General features: G+C 45.8%; 1 protein-coding gene across 1 annotated transcript; it reads left to right on the plus strand.

Annotated features, from left to right (window-relative positions):
* On the plus strand, positions 1-13499 carry SRP68 (signal recognition particle 68). The gene is made up of 16 exons (XM_068209438.1): positions 1-174; positions 2086-2152; positions 2655-2768; positions 3677-3872; positions 4574-4656; positions 4886-4995; positions 5331-5413; positions 5661-5801; positions 9079-9177; positions 9455-9519; positions 9803-9962; positions 10692-10786; positions 11017-11146; positions 11560-11635; positions 12461-12513; positions 12936-13499. Exons 1-16 carry the CDS (start codon positions 27-29, stop codon positions 13161-13163), a joined length of 1848 nt encoding a protein of 615 aa, XP_068065539.1. The 5' UTR covers positions 1-26; the 3' UTR covers positions 13164-13499.
* The last annotated feature ends 2536 nt before the right edge of the window (positions 13500-16035 follow it).

Raw genomic sequence — 16035 nt, forward strand, 5'->3', positions numbered from 1 at the left:
CACCGCGGCCGCGGCCCCGGTGCAAGATGGCGGCGGAGCGTCAGGGAGGCGGGGGCGGCCGCGGGGCCGGGGCGGAGGAGAGCAAGGAGCACAAGGATGGCAAGGACAACAAGGAGAACGAGCGGCCGGCGGGGCCGCAGCCCGGCGGCCTCGGCGACAGCCTGGGCCTGGAGAGCATCCTGCGCAGCGGCGGCGGGGGGACGTGGCAGGCCCGGCCCCGTGGGCGGCGGGGGGACGTGGCGGCAGCGCGGGGCTCGCAGGGCCCGGGCGGGCAGGGACGGCGGGCGGCGGGGACTGCCCCCGGGCCGGCCTCGGCGCCCCGGAGGTGCGGGCGGTGCTGGCCCGGGTCTTCATGAGGGTTTGGTTTGGATAAAACGGGCCGGCCGGCTCTCCCGGTTTCTGGAACTGCGCTCTACCTGCGCTACGTCTCCTCCCGAACCGCGAGACAGCCGGCGTCAGTCTCCGGAGCGGAGCTGTGTGCTGAGCCCTGTGCTCTAGGGTACGAGCAGGGCACCCGTGAGCTGCTCGTGGTGATACGGCAGCTTGAAGGGAGCGGTAATAGATACAAAACCTTCACAGGTGCGCTGAGGTGGCAGACTGGCTCCTGCAGATTGAGTGCTTCTGAAGTCTCGGCCTGTAGAGCTCGTGGAGGTTTTGGAGGTGAAACTCGGATGTGAAACCAGTTCAGCTGCACAGCTGTGATAGAGCTGAGTTTTATCTTCTGGGTCAGAGGGAGACCAGGGGGAAGCCAGATTGCAGATTTCCACGTGGCACATGGCAGGTGTTGTGTAGTCAGTAACTGTGGAGTAAGGTGCAGACATAGCAACTGCCCTGGGAATGTTGGGAATGTCTAAGTCAATGAAAAAATAAAAAACTTCAGGGGATATGAATTCAGCAAGTAACTGTGCAGGATAAAAGAGTCTGAAAAAAAATCTTGGGTAGAGAGCAGGGATGAGGAGGGCTGTGTTGAGAAACTGTAGTTCGACTGGGTCGTTCTGCAAATATAGAATAATGCAGTGTAATAACTGTTGGTGCAGGTTTATAATACTTCAAAGACTTTCTTTTAGGTGTACTCCCAAGAAAACATTTTGACAGACATCTGGCATTTTAAACTGTAAACGTTTGGTGGTTTCTTTAGGTGTAGTTGTAGTTTTTCCTTTGTTGGGGTTGTTGTACAGTCTGGTTTTCTGTTGTGGGTTTTCTTTAAAAGCTTCTTGGTAAAGCTTAAAAGGGAAATTTTAGGACATGAATATATATATATATAGCACAGAGATTTCTTGTGTGTGGTGAAGATTTTATTTCACAAAATAACCTGCCTTGTAAACTGAATGAGAAACATCAGATTTACTAGAATGTGGCATGGTTTTATTTGTTAGGAGCAACTGAGGGACTAAAGGAAGTGCAGGAACTCTGCAGATACACTGAAGGATGCAGAGACTGGATGGAAATGATGGGCTGATGATGCCCCAGGTCACAGGGCAGTGCTTTGTGTCACAGATATTTATTGTAGCAAGATTAGAAACATGCTGGAAAATGGAGAAAAACAGCCCTGGAGTTATGTCCAAAAGCTCTTTTTATGAGGTTCTGTGCTCAGAAGGCACTTTGTTTGTGGAAGCTGTGCTGGGGAGGCAGCAGTGGTTCTGTTCAGGGTATTTTTATCCTTTTCCTGAGCGAGGGGACGTTCTGGGGCAGGAAAGCTGCTCTACCTCAGTTTCCCCTACAAATCTGTGTCACAAGCGTGGCCGGGGAGGTCCTGTAGCCAGGCTGGGGCAGTCATGTGTGTTATCCTGGATGGGTCCTTGTTCCAGAAGGAGCTCTGGTGACAGCAGCACTCCCGTGGATGTCTGGAGGAGGTGCTTGAGGTTTGTCTCGGTCTCTCCTGACAGGCAGGAGCTCTGGAGGGAGCCGTGCACTCATGAGGTGCTTTAGAACCATCAGCTCTCTGCTTTTAGGAGGTTTTGGGGTGCCCCACTGTTCAAAGTGTGTTTGTCTCATGGGATCTGTGGGGTTCTCTGCTGTTACTTTGGGGTGGAAGGAGGAGCTGGTGCCAGCTGCACTGGGAGTGTGCCTTAACGCGAGCCGCAGTCCTGCAGATCGTGAAGGAGTCGCAGCAGCAGCACGGCCTGAGGCATGGGGACTTCCAGAGGTACAGGTGAGTGTTGGGGGCTGCTCCTGGGGCTTGGCTTCACTTCATTTAAAATGTAACCCCCCTGTAGCAGGCAACAAAACCCCTCTGCCAGGGGAAAACCCCTGACAGGCTGTTCCACGTGGGGCCCTGTGGGCTGATCTCCTTTGGCCGTACTGGGCTGTGGCTCTTGCATCTCCATCGCCCACAGGAGCTTGTGTTCACACCTCCCTGATAGGCACTGTACTCCTCCAGAGCTCAGTGTTCAATAAACACACATAAAGCAGTTAGTAGTGAGCACATCACTCTCAGTTTTCAAGATAATGAATAACTGTGTGTCTTCTTACCTTGTTTTCTATTAATTGTTGCTTTACAGGTAGTTTTTGAGCTACCATATGTCACACATGGATTTTTAATTGCTAAAACATTGCCTGGTAGAGCCTTAATATTTTTTTTTCCATTCGGATAGAGCAATAAACGGAAGCAGAGTTGTCCTTTGGCCAAACTGACTGTGGTTGTCTTTTTTTAGGGGTTATTGCTCCCGCAGGCTGAGGCGGCTCCGCAAAACTCTCAACTTCAAGATGGGCAACAGACACAAGTTCACTGGGAAGAAAGTAACTGAAGAGATTCTCTCAGACAACAGGTACAGGGACTGGATGGAACTGAGAATTCAATATGTTACTGAAGAGTTTCCTTTCAGTAATTTCTGCTGCAGGTGGAAAACTATTTTGTGCAATATCATCCAAAACATTTCTTTTCAGAGATGTGTGTTGTTGATATTAATAAAAGTTGAGGCTGTCGTGCAGTATTTGAGACACTGCTCAGATCCAGCTTCCAACAGTGGGACAAGAAGGAGCAGCAACAGCCTGTTCCTTCTCTTCCCTCAGTTGCTAAAATGTATTCTTTTCCTAATCAGTAAATTCCTGTGACATTGAAGAGGAAATGCTTGTTCAGGTCTGTTGTGAGGTAGCCATGGGAATGATGGTAATGTGAATGGTGTAGCCAGCAAGGTTGTGGTTGGAGATGCAATCCCTTCTGTTGGAACAGAAATACTGCACTGCAAGTTTCACTTAAATCTTCTAAATTTGACAGAATTCTTGTCTGACAGAATATGTGGAGACTAGCCAGGATTTGAGGTTCACTTCCCATCTTCCAGGAATACTTGAAGTGTTTCCCGTCTTGTCTTTTCTTGTGGGAAAACAGCACATGATGCTGCATTCACCTGTGTTGTTAAGAACATAATGAACCAGTTTGAAGAAAAATTACAAATCCCTTGTTTTTGTAGTATCTGTGGTACTTACAGAATGATACCCAATTTTCTTCCTCAGTGGGGTAATTGCACTTCTGTGAGTGAGAAACTCAGCAGAAACTAGTCAGGAATAACGAGATTTTGTGTGCTTAGAACTTCAACAAGTACAAGCATCTGCCTCTTACTAACCAAGCTGCACTTCTGCTGCTGAGCTTGGCAGACCAAATGGCAAAGAGCTGGTGGTGGATTCATGTCTTGTCTGAGTGTCATTATTGTCCCATGGACCCTCCTGTGCCCTGCAGGTACTTGCTGCTGATCCTGATGGATGCAGAGAGGGCCTGGAGCTATGCCATGCAGCTGAAGCAGGAGGCCAACACGGAGCCCCGCAAGCGCTTCCATTTGCTCTCGCGGCTGCGCAAGGCTGTGAAACACGCCGAGGAGCTGGAGAGGCTCTGTGAGAGCAACAGGGTGGATGCCAAGACAAAGCTGGAAGCTCAGGTAACCACTGATACTTTCATCTTGTTGTACAGCAAGGGATGAACAAGAAACCTTTGGAATTTGGGGTGAAGAAATAATTACTATCTCTCAATAGATAATAAAAGTACAAAGAAATGAGGGCAGCTAAGATGGTCCAACACAGCCTAAGAAACTGCTTATCTACTGAGTTACCTTTTTGTTAAATGTGCTGAAGTAGCCACCTAGAATGCAAGACTTGGGGGTTCAGTTCCTGGAAAACAGGAAACAACTCTTGTGACATCTTTGAACAGCAGTGCTGTACTCAGTTAATTAAACTGCCATTGTATAGCATGTTGCTGGGGAAAAAAAGTTGTGTGACATTAGTGGGTCATTGCATAACAAGCAAGAAATAGCTTTAATTTCTGGGCGACCTGGTCTAGTGGAAGGTGTCCCTGTCATGGCAGAGGGGTTGGAACTAGGTAATCTTTAAGCTCCTCTCTACTCCATTCTGTGATTCCATTTTATGATTCTGTGGTTCCTTAGAAATACAGCAGAGTCAGTTAAAGGAGAAGAGCTAGGTAGGTGTAACCTGTCATCCAAATCAGTTGTCTTTTGTGGGAAGCCCCAGTGAAAAGGGCAAAGCTTAGTCACCCACTGCAGGAGTCACAGCAGCCTTCCTGCTGAAGATGGCACTAATTAGGCTGTTAGGTGGGGAAGTGACCGTGCTCTCGCTCTGTGTGCAGGCGTACATGGCTTATCTGACCGGGATGCTTCGCTTCGAGCACCAGGAGTGGAAGGCAGCAATGGAGGCTTTCAACAAATGCAAGTGAGTCCCTCACTTCACCAGCTTCCTTCAGGAAATAGTGTTGGATCACTTTAGTTACGTACATAACTAAACTAACATACCTAACTCTGTGCGTTGTTAATTGTGCTTAACTGGGAGGTGCTGCTGAAGAATTAGCATCCTCCAGAGCACAGACACAAAAAGTGTTCCCTTAGGATAGCACCTCACAAGTGACACACACTGCAGTGTTAATATTTGTCCTTTGCTCTAGGACCATCTATGAAAAGCTGGCCAATGCCTTCACAGAAGAACAAGCTGTGCTGTATAACCAGCGTGTGGAGGAGATCTCGCCCAACATCCGCTACTGTGCCTACAACATTGGTAAGGGAAAGGGGGCTTCTTCTGTTTCCAAGAAAGCAGTATTGATTTAGTTAAACCCTGGTCTAAGTGACATTGAGGCCATAATACTTTGGGCACGTTCTGCTTGTGTTTTGGGACAGTTTAACAATGCAGAAAGGGTATCATTTTGCAACAGTGCCTGTGGTTATGTGTTAGAAAGACAGAATAACTGTTTGTGGTAGCTTGCCTGTGAGGTCAGAATAAAATTGCAGGCTTGTCCCTAAACTGCCAGTATAAAATCTAATGATTAGTTTTGGTATATGAAAGTGATTTTGAAGTCAAATGGAAATGTGATCTCAATTTGTTGATTCTCTCAGGTGACCAGTCTGCCATGAATGAGTTGATGCAGATGAGACTGAGGTCTGGTGGCACTGAAGGTCTTCTTGCAGAAAAACTGGAGGTAATTTATTTGCATGCCTCAGCTTGAAATATTCATTATTACTGTGCTGAGCATGAATATTGCTGCAGAAAACCATTCAAGAGCCAGAATGGAACAGAAGCGAGCAAGCAAACCTAGGCTCTGTGGGAAGCAACACTTTCCCAAAAAGCCCTTTGATTTAAAAGTAGTCAAGTCTGACATGAATTCAGGAGGTTCAGTTTTGCATCCCTGTAAATTCAAGGTCCTGAGCTCAGTGTGTTCTGTGCAGGCACTGATCACCCAGACTCGAGCAAAGCAGGCAGCCACGATGAGTGAGGTGGAGTGGAGAGGGAGAACTGTCCCAGTGAAGATTGACAAAGTGAGGATCTTCCTGCTGGGGCTCGCTGACAATGAGGCAGCAATTGCTCAGGTAACCCAGCAGCCCTCTCCATCCTGCCCTTCTAACCACCCTCTTTCCTTCTGTGCAATGCCTGGTACCTGAACTAAAAGCTTTTGAGTAATCTCATTATTTTTTCAAACTTGGGACTGGAAGGGTGAAGGTAAAAGTGGAGGAATACTGATTATAACCCAAAGCTGAAGTGTTGGCTGGGGATATCTCTCTCAATCTGCTGAGTGGAGTAGTCTGGGAGATCTGTTCTGAGTATTCCTGCTCCTTGGAACATTCTGTGCTGCCTTCTAGCAGCAGGGTGATAACCATTATTATTAGTACATCACTTGGAAATGAAGGCTACATTTTTAAGAGTAACTGGTTTTGAATTACTTTTGTAATTTCTTTAAGCATCTTGCTCAAATGCTCCAACTTCAGAGTAGCCAAAATAAAAATACCATATGCCAGGTGTAGCAGGTGCTGTTCCATTCTCGTAATGACTTACGGAAATCTTCAAAAGCAGGAAGTGGATTAATAAATGTCAGGATGTAAATCAATTTCACATGTAATGGTTCTGAAACACTTCATAGAATCATGGAATATTCTGATTTGGAAAGGACTCACAAGGATAATTGAAGTCCAGTTCACTGGAACTTGCAGTGGTACATAGAATTCATGTCTTTAATATTGTAGTCAAGTTTTGCACATGTATTTTTTTCTTTGGAAGTGGTGACCAGATGGGGTATCCTGCTTTTCGGTGGCTGCATACACACTCAGAGTTTGAAAAGGCAGTGAAAGGGTCTTCAGTAACAACTCTTGCCACTAAAAATGGGATTTTTTGCAGCATTAAAAACCTTTTATCACCAGGAGAATAAGAATGATAAAATAAATAAAACAAAAACCCTACAGAGGGTTGAGACCAGAGCAGGGGATAGTGGTGAGAGGAGTGTGATTAGGATAAACAGGATGTGGCTGGGTGGGAAGCCTGAGTGTTACCCATAATGTTAGGAATTGGATGTTGCTGAATGGATTTGGTTTCAGGAAGCACATAAGTGTGGCCAGCAGGTGGAAGTACAGCTCAGAGTTCCCTCATTTAACTTCCATCCTGGCTGCTGACAGTTGGACTTTTTCAGTTTAGTTGCTCTCTAAAGTAGTGGCAGAACAGCCTGAATTTGTTCTCATCTTGCTTTGCGTTCCTGGGAAGCTCTGACTGAACAGAGGAGTTGAGTGGACTGGTTAGAGCTGAGCACTGCAGCAGCACTGTTTACATTCCCAGGGGGCTAAAACTTGCCTTTTTGGCAGCAGTTCTGCAGTTGTGTCAGCTGTGATGGGCAGTCCAGCTTCAGGTGAATGAATTGTGCTTCCTGGGATCTTTGGCACTTTTCTGCTCATCTTCTCTGAGCTGAAACCCTGACATAACAGCAGTGCCCTGCAGGGTTTAATTAGAAGTAAAACCAGTCTGGTTTGTGTAAAAATTGAGTCTCCCAATGCAATTATACTGTTGCCTTTGGTGCCTTATTGGTAAGGGGAGGAAGAGAACAAATAAGCCAAACTGAAATAGGAATCCAGGTTTAAAATTGCTTGTGTCAGTCCTTTTGTAGGTTTGAAGATGTGACTTTGAGGGCCCATTGGCTCTCCCCAGGTAGAAGTGACAAGGCTGCAGGGCAGCATGACACAGGTGTGCTCCTAGCTGGTATTGCCTCAAGGATTCTGTGCTCATCTCTAGGTTGCTGCAAAAATGGGTGGTAATAACTGTCAGAGATGTTAGACAGTGGTTTAGACCAAAGAAAATCTGACAGCTGAGCATTCCACATTTTTGGAATTGGGTTCAGTGGGGTTGGTTTCCATGAACCCTCTAAGATGAACCCGTGCAGTTCTGTCAGGACAGTTGAATCACCAGCTGTAGCACTTGTGTCTCAGTTCTGTGATCTGATCTCTCCCAAATCTGAACATGTGTATTTATGCATAGAATCAGCTTAAGGAGTTTTTGCTTGGAAAGGAAAGCCTTTGTTTTGTTGCAGGGCCCAGCCCTTGCCCTGTTTGTGCCTGAATGATGATCTGGCTGTGTCTGTTTTCATTTTTGTGCTTACAGTGAAATTGCTCTGCTGCTCTGGGTGAGGTTGAGAATGCAGTCAGACTCGTCTCTGGTTATTCTCAGGAGCCAGTCCCACCTTAAAAATTCTCACAGCAAATCTTAAATTTAAAGAAAAAAAAAATCACAAACCCAAAAAACCGCCTCCATCACAGGATACCTGAGGCTTTGTGAGGGAGTAAAAATAACATTCCTGATTGGGTTTGTGTACGTGGGAAGTGGAGAGGCAGTGACTGTAGAGCTGTGCAGTAGATGAACAAGTGAGCATGGTTTTAGACATTTTTTTTATTCATTTTTCCAATTGCAAATTTATTGCAGCAAAGCTCATCTTACACTGTTACATGAGATGGGAGTGGTAGAACGTGGTGCTGGTGCTCTTGAATTTTCCTTCAATCACTGAGGCTGAAGTTTGCTTCTGAGTAGTTTTTTCTTACTGAATCATTGAAAGTCTTGCCATCTCCACCTGGTTTTCTTCTCAGCATCCGAATAAAGGCTGAGTTTCGGTTTGGGAGCTTGTTTAATTGGGTACACGATATGCCAATAAATTAGGCAGAGATCAGGCTTCAACTTGTTTGTTAAAAGTTGTTTTCAAGTTCTGGTTTTGGGGCAGAAGGCCAAAAGCTGCTTCACTTTTTTTTAACAAAACTTATGGTGACAGCAGAAACGCACTCGGTCACTCCTGCTCCTGAAATATAGGGTTACTGTGAAAGATGCTTCAAACAAGCAAGTTATTGCCACTGTGAGCATTGCTAGAGTGGGAGTGGAGAAGAGATAATCATCTGCATGTTCTTACCACATGGGAAAATTAAATCAGCATAACAAGAGCTGTCTGCATTGGTAGTTTGCCAGTTCAGGACTGCTCAGCTCTCCTGTTGCTGGGCCTTTCCCACAGTGCAGTCCAGCCTCAGCTCAGGGAGCAGTGCAGGTGCCATCCAGGAATGGAACGGAGTTGCTGGGAAGGAAGGTAACTGGTGCAGGAATGAGGCCATGAGCTGTGTCTGCTAGGCCTTCACTGCTGTTCAGTTCTCAGCACCAACCCCACTCCCCAAGATTTCTGGGAGATTTCCTCCAAGAATATGTTACAGACAGGCACAGATTGGAGTTCTAACTGCCCATGGACATTAAAGATATCATTTGGGAGAAACTTCATTTAATCTCCTCAGTTAATTCATGCATCATACAAAAAATTCTGATTTCTGATCTGTCTTGAATCTCCTTTGCTCTTAGGCAGAAAATGAGGAGACAAAAGAACGTTTGTTTGAGTCTTTACTCAGTGAGTGCAGAGATGCCATTCAGGCTGTTCGGGAAGAATTGAAACCAGACCAGGTAAGCAGCAAACACCATTTTCTACTTGCAATGACACCGTGTTTCCTTGGGGCTGGTTTAATGTTCAGTTTGCTGGGATTTCTTCAATAAAGAGCTGCAAAATTTGAATTTACTCTTCCAGAACTGGAGTGGGGAAATAGCAGTGGAGAAGCCCTCCCTCTTTTGCCTAAAAGTCTGTTACTTCCGTGGCTTACCCAAACGTTGAGTTCTGTGTTTTTCATCCTTTGGCTGCCAGTTTTAAGTAAATCATGCAGTGTTTTGTCTCCATTGCCCACAGAAGCAGCGAGAACACTCTCTGGAAAATGATTCTGGGAAGGTGTCCAACATCCAGTACTTACACAGGTAATAGGCAAACATTGCTGCCAGTGCTGGTGTGAAGAAGCCATGTTCTTATGTCAAGATTTTATTTTGTTTGGTTTTGTTTTATGAGGTTTTTGTTCTGGGCCTCTGGGATCCCAAAGGATGACTGTACAGATAAGGATCTGATTCAGGCAGCTTTGTAAACATTTTACTCCAGACTCTCACGTTGACCTTCCAGATGTTTTTCCGCCACCAGTTCAGAACACAGAGTAATGTCTGACTAGCTCTGACAGTGCTGATGGGATTTCTCTTTTCATTTTGGCAGTTATTTGACCTACATCAAGCTGTCCACGGCCATCAAGCGCAACGAGAGCATGGCCAAGTCCCTGCAGAAGGCCCTGCTCCAGCAGCAGCGCTCCGACGAGGACGGCAAGCGCTTGCCGCGGCCGCAGGACCTCATCCGCCTCTACGACATCATCCTGCAGGTAGTGCTGAGAAAACACAGCCAGCTCTCCAGCCTAAGCAGAGGACTTTGTGTGACTAGGGTAAACAGCATGTGGATGAGTAGGAAACCTGAGTGTTACAAAAGGTTATTGCAGAAATACAGCACTGTATGTGAGCTGCCATGAAGTCTGAAGAGTAGCTGAGTACCTTCAAGTACTTCAAAGATGTTCAACATCTGCATGAAACACAGAAAACCTCTTTCAGTTATGAGCAGAACCTGCTGCTTGAATGGGTGTCCTTTATTGTGCACTCTAATACAGTTTTAAAAGTCTTTCTGACTCTTGTGCAGCACCCTTAGAGCTGCCTTAGTTTCTGCTGGCCAGGGAAAGTAGCAGCTAAAAATACTTGTTCTTCATAAGCAGATTCTCCGTTTCTCCCATAATTTTGCAGTTAACTGCGGAAGCCTGTGGCTGAAGCAGTTGTGAATGGGAGAGGGAAATGCCTTATGAAAGAAATCAGTTCATGTGAAATCTAAGGAGTCTTTCTTTGTCCCAATTCCTGTTTGTGTCAGGAAGTCTGTCCTGAGGGCAACTTGCACAAGTTTCAATGAGAGTCCTTCACAAGGTTAGAAAACCGATGATTAGAAAACTGGAAACTATTTCCCTGGGAGTGTTCTTTTGACTTGTCAAAAGGGTCAGCTTTCTCTTAGACCAGCAGATTCCAGAGGAAGGCAATGCCTGAATTTGTTATTCTGGCTCTCTTTTGCACAGAACCTTGTGGAACTGACACAACTTCCTGGCCTAGAAGAGGACAAGAACTTCCAAAAGGAGGTTGGATTGAAGACACTCGTGTACAAAGCTTACAGGTGACTGAGAAACAGCCAGGTTTTCTTTAGCACACATGACACCTTCAGAAATTTAATTCCACAGCTCTGTGTGCTGTACAGGCCTTTGATGCAGTTTCCTCTGTCCTTTGAGACTGATTTAAAGGGAGACTGCCCACTGCTACTTAAAGATATCTCCTGTTGTCAGTCATTTCAGTTGGCAAAAGGTGTGGATAACAAACACGTCAGGAATGCTCTCTTGACTGTTGCAGGTGTTTCTTCATTGCCCAGTCCTATGTCCTGGTAAAGAAATGGAGTGAAGCCCTTGTGCTGTACGAGAGGGTGCTGAAATACGCCCGCGAGGTTCAGTCAGGAGCTGGAGCTCACAGGAACAGCTTGAAGGTAGGAGCCCAGTCCTGAAGCTGAAGTTTTATGAAGCAGCTCTGTCCCACTATTTATTGTTAATTAGGTACCAGGCCATTATAATTCAAGACTGATCTTTAAGTAGGGAAAAGGGTAATGTTCATTATAGCAGTGACTTTCTAGTGACATGGGAACACTTCAGCTGGCCGCTCACTTGGAGGAGGGACAGTCTTGCACCAACTCCAGAACAATTTACCACTTTTTCTCACCTGTGTATTTTCTCTTATACAGCTTCCATAGTGCCTGTAGCACAATGCTGTAGCTTTTCCCCTTCTGGGAAAGCTTATCAGCACTAGGAGTTCATTTCTTAGTTCTTACTCTGGTTTTTCCTTTGTTCTGACTCTTAGACTGGCACATTTCAGGCTCTCAAATAATTTTCTTTAATGCTCTAGGAGCTGCCTGATGTTCAGGATCTCATCACTCAAGTCAATGCAGAGAAGTATTCCTTGCAAGCAGCAGCTATTTTAGGTGAGTAACACAGCTGTACTAGAACTCTGCTCTAAAGTATCTTGACTAAAGCCCCTGCAGCTGTTTCATTCCTTTTATTTCATTTCTGAAGTTCCAAAGGTTTTTCCATCACCATTCACTCAGGCTTTGGAAAAGTGTTTTTCCCCAGTTCTAGCTGCTTCTAGCTGTGTGTAGTGCAGGTAGGCAGGCAGTGACTGGACACTGGCATCTTGCTCCCTGCCCAGAGATGTTAAAACCCTTCCTGGGGATGTGCACCCATTTTGGGAACCCGCACAGAGCAGTTGAGTGTTTCATTTTTTTGCTGCATACACTTTGGCCTTATTCATCCCAGTTTTGCCCGGCTGAGTGAACTGCTAAGGAGAGGGAGAGCAGTGATGTTCTGTCAGTGTCATCCCCCAACAGAACTTTGGGGGATGGATGAACTTGGTGATTTCTTGGGCTGCTGTTTTTGCTGTGCCTGCTGCTGGAAATCCAGTACAAGGAGTGTGTTGCCTCCTTTATTGCCTTAATGTTGCTTTAACAGACCTCCCCTGCCCCCGGGGGTGTTCTCATTATCTTCTGCTGTGTGCTTCACTCAAAGTCTGTGCTGCTTTCCAAACCTTCTCATGACAGTGTGAAGGAGAAGCTTCACCACTGCAGGGCTGTGTTGGCTGTAGAGGAGTGTGTGTGGTGCTTACTCTAGAAATCAAGTTGATTCTGCTGAAAATATGTATCCCAGAGAGCAAGGATCATGGCTAAGCTTGGAGCACAGCTGCTTCCTGGGACAATCTTATTCTACACCAAGGTCAAGCCTGTTGTTCTTACGTCTTTTGTTCAATTTTGCAGATGCAAATGATCCTCATGAGACTGAGTCTCCATCTCAGGTCAAGGATGGCAAGGTAAGAGCCAAGAGCTCAGGCAAATTCCAGCTGTGCTCTTAATGACCATCACCTTTATTCTGTTACCTGAGTGTCTCTACAACACAAATGTCACACTGATCAAGATTTGGTCACGACTGGTGTATTTAGGAGATTTTATTAGGCTTGGTGCTGAAGGACACAGTGGGGTAGGAGCTGGGAGGCAGCTTGCAGCTTCCAGTGTGGGAGCTTGCTGTATTTAGCTTTTTCTATGCATCTGGGAGGGTTTTCCAGAGATCTGCAACTGTGCTTTGGCAGGAGGTTAAATCATTTTCAGAGTCCCCAGAGGCCTCACAAGGGAGCTTGAACTTCTCTTGTCTCAGTTGCTGCTCAGTCCTGTTTGATGTTTGACCCTTTTGATGTGACTGGAATTTAATTTGTGTCCCTGCTTCGGTCTCTTGCAGCCACTCTCAGAACGGTTTGAGACTTTCTGCCTGGATCCTTCCCTGGTCAGCAAGCAAGTCAGCCTCGTGCACTTCCCACCAGGATTCCAGCCCATTCCATGCAAACCCTTGTTCTTTGACCTGGCCCTTAACCATGTTGCTTTCCCACCTCTGGAGGACAAGGTGGAGCAGAAGGCCAAGAGTGGCCTCACAGGATATATAAAGGGCATTTTTGGATTCAAAAGTTAACCAGGACCCCCAGAGGAACAGAGGTTTTATTCTGTATTGAAGGAGAAGCTCCAAGAGGTTCTAGGACACAAATACCTGCACCTGAAACCAACAGAGGGAAGTTTTACCATCTTCTCCCTGTGTTCTATGTTCATGTCTGTGCACACACATTATCTCCCAGCGTATTAAAGACAATTACTCAGAAACAAACATACACTATAAATAGCTGAAAATAATCTGGAGCACAGAGAAATTCCTTTCTGCTTGGAGAAGTTTTGTCATCAGTGGCCTGTCCAGAGTTGGTACACATCTACTTACCATGGACCAGGGCATAGATACAAATTGATTCCTGCCTCTGTTCCATTATTTGACACTATAATTTGGGGTTTTGATCTAGAAATTGGGGTGTAATTGGGAAATAGAGGCAGAAGTAGATGCAGAACTAAACCAGCAAGGTGAGGCTTCCACACAATATGACTGTGGAACAGTAGCCAAGGGGGCAACTTCTCCTTCCCTTTCAACCCAGAAGTCTCTATTTTTTAAGAATGTAACATTCTGAAATGATGAAATAGAGCCTCTTTCCTTATCAATAAGGATGGCAAACATCAGATGTTGAAGGTTACTCCTCCTGTTGTGGTGAATTTGTACTCTGGGCCAATAACACCCTTCTTTATTCATACACACTTCATTAAATACCTAAATACAGTATAGAACCTATTCCTGAAAGTATTTTCCTGGGAAAATAGCTTCATGGGTGGCTTTAGCAATAGCTACTTGCTCTTCTTGGGAAGTTGGGTCTCTTGGTGTTCGTTTTGTCTCTGATCTAAACCTTGCCTGAAAACAAGGATGATCTTTTTCTGGAATTCATCTGTTGCTTTGTTTCTTGTCCCTGGTCAGTAGTTACACCTGAAATGAGGGATAAGGAACAGGAGACCAGTAGGTTTGGGAGTGATAATTCATCTCTGTCGTGCCAGACAGCGTTTTTTATAAAGCACCCAGGTGCCACGGGGATGGGCACTTTGAAAGTGCAGATAATTTCATAATTGTGATCACTTCAATAAGAAAAAACCCCACAGCACATGGGCAGAACTGTTCCTAAATAAAGCATTTGGAAGATTCCACCAGCACTGTGTGGGTGTTCACTCGGCCTGTCCTGGCAGGTGAAACAACAGTTTGTTCTGGTTGTCTGGACTTTGTGGGTTTTTTTCTCCTTTTGTAGGCATTGGAGTTACGGTTGGAAACAGAAGGACCATTTTGAATTATTGGGTTTTTGTTGTAATGGGAATTTTCCTTGCAAGGTGCATGTCAGATGAATGGGTGGAATTAACAATTCCTATTATTTTAATATGAATGTTCACTTTGTTCCAAGTTGATCTGATTTGTGAGTTCTCAAAGTACAGAAGGACTGTGTGCTCAGAAAGAGGTTGGAGGAGGAACTTCTTGTTTGTTTTTAATTTTTGCAACATGGAAACAAAATGGGAAGTTCTGGTGTTGTAGCCAATTCCCTTTGCCTTTGGATTCCAGGAGCATTTTACAGAAGAAAGGGAAGTGTACAGGTGAAAGAAATGTGGAATACTTTATTCATCAGATTGCAATTTCTAGAAAACTTGGTCTTGACTGGCAGCTTTCTCTTCCCCTTAAAGCCCATTTCCTTTTAGGCAAGAAAAGGCCCACAATGACCAGCTCACCTGGTCGCTGTGTCCAGCTGAGCTGCTCTTCTCAGCTTTTGAATCAAATCACAGAACTGTTCTCCTTTGGTTTGCACTAAACTCTGCTTTCCTTCCAGGGATCTGTGCTGTGCCTGGATTGATTCCAGGGAAACTCCTACTGTGGCCAGTTTCTAGTTACAGTTACAAAAATCTAAGAGCAATTGGCCTCTTTCTGCCAAACGTCTTTTGACAGGGAACTGATGAGTTGAACGCAGATAAGAAATTTGAAAACAATAAACTTTTATTCCTGACCTCTGAGGTGTGTAGTTTGTATTAGGAACACTGAGCACTCTTTGCCTCCCAAGCACTCAGAAGATGGAGGTCACACCATCACCTAGGGCTACCGAGCCCCTGGGGAATGGCCACTTAGCCCTGGAGGAGGATCTGCTGCCCCAAGGCTCAGGTAACACCACTCCGAGGTGACTTGGCTTGTTTTGGTGTAATGTTAGTGGAAAGTGAATGGAGTGGGGTTTGTGAGCAGTGGTGTGGCTTAAATCATGGAAGGTGCTGATAAGGCTCAGGAAAAGAAACCTAAAAATGCAAATAAGGGGGAAAACTGTTACTGAAGTCACCTGTACAATGCAGACCAGACCAGACAAGGTTTTTAGCCTTGCAGTGGAGCCTGGGCTGGCACAGGTGAGGCTCACAGAGCTGCAGGGGCACAGGGCAGGCAGGTGAAGTGTGTGATGTGCAGAACAAACCAATTCCCCTGGGCTTGCCCAGGTGTTGGGCCTGGAACAGCCAGGGCAAGGTTCAGAGCACCTTGTGGGGCTTGGAAACTTCCTCATTGCCCTGCTCTTTCATCGCTGTTCCTTTAAAGTGCTTGTGCTCTTTCCATGAATTAATTGGCGAGGAGGCCACGTGATTGCCCTCAAAACAGGAAACTCCAGCAGAATGGTCAAGAGGATTGCTTTCAATCAACTTTTCCGATGGAGTATCTTTGGCATTAGCACTGGAATTTTAATTACAGGCTGAGCTAGCCGTGCTTGGTACCATTGCATCTATTAAAATAGGAATGAGCTGTTCATCATGGCCCTCACTCCACCACCAGTGATAGACCTGTGTCTGAGCAATGTTTATTTCTGGTTGTGCACTCTGAGGGGTCTGGGGACACTGCATGGGTCTCGAGGGACTCATGGGGGACAGAAGTGAGGAGCATGAGGCAAACTGGGCACTGAAAGAAC

Source organism: Anomalospiza imberbis, chromosome 19 (assembly GCF_031753505.1).
Source record: "Anomalospiza imberbis isolate Cuckoo-Finch-1a 21T00152 chromosome 19, ASM3175350v1, whole genome shotgun sequence".
NCBI lineage: Eukaryota > Metazoa > Chordata > Aves > Passeriformes > Viduidae > Anomalospiza > Anomalospiza imberbis.

What these genes read in the sequence shown, in the direction of transcription:
- SRP68 (XM_068209438.1), top strand. Translation starts at nt 27, where the DNA reads ATGGCGGCGGAGCGTCAGGGAGGCGGGGGCGGCCGCGGGGCCGGGGCG. An exon ending in GAGGCTTTCAACAAATGCAA is followed by an intron (nt 4,657 to 4,885) that starts GTGAGTCCCTCA and finishes CCTTTGCTCTAG; the next exon opens with GACCATCTATGAAAAGCTGG. An exon ending in TTCTTGCAGAAAAACTGGAG is followed by an intron (nt 5,414 to 5,660) that starts GTAATTTATTTG and finishes TGTTCTGTGCAG; the next exon opens with GCACTGATCACCCAGACTCG.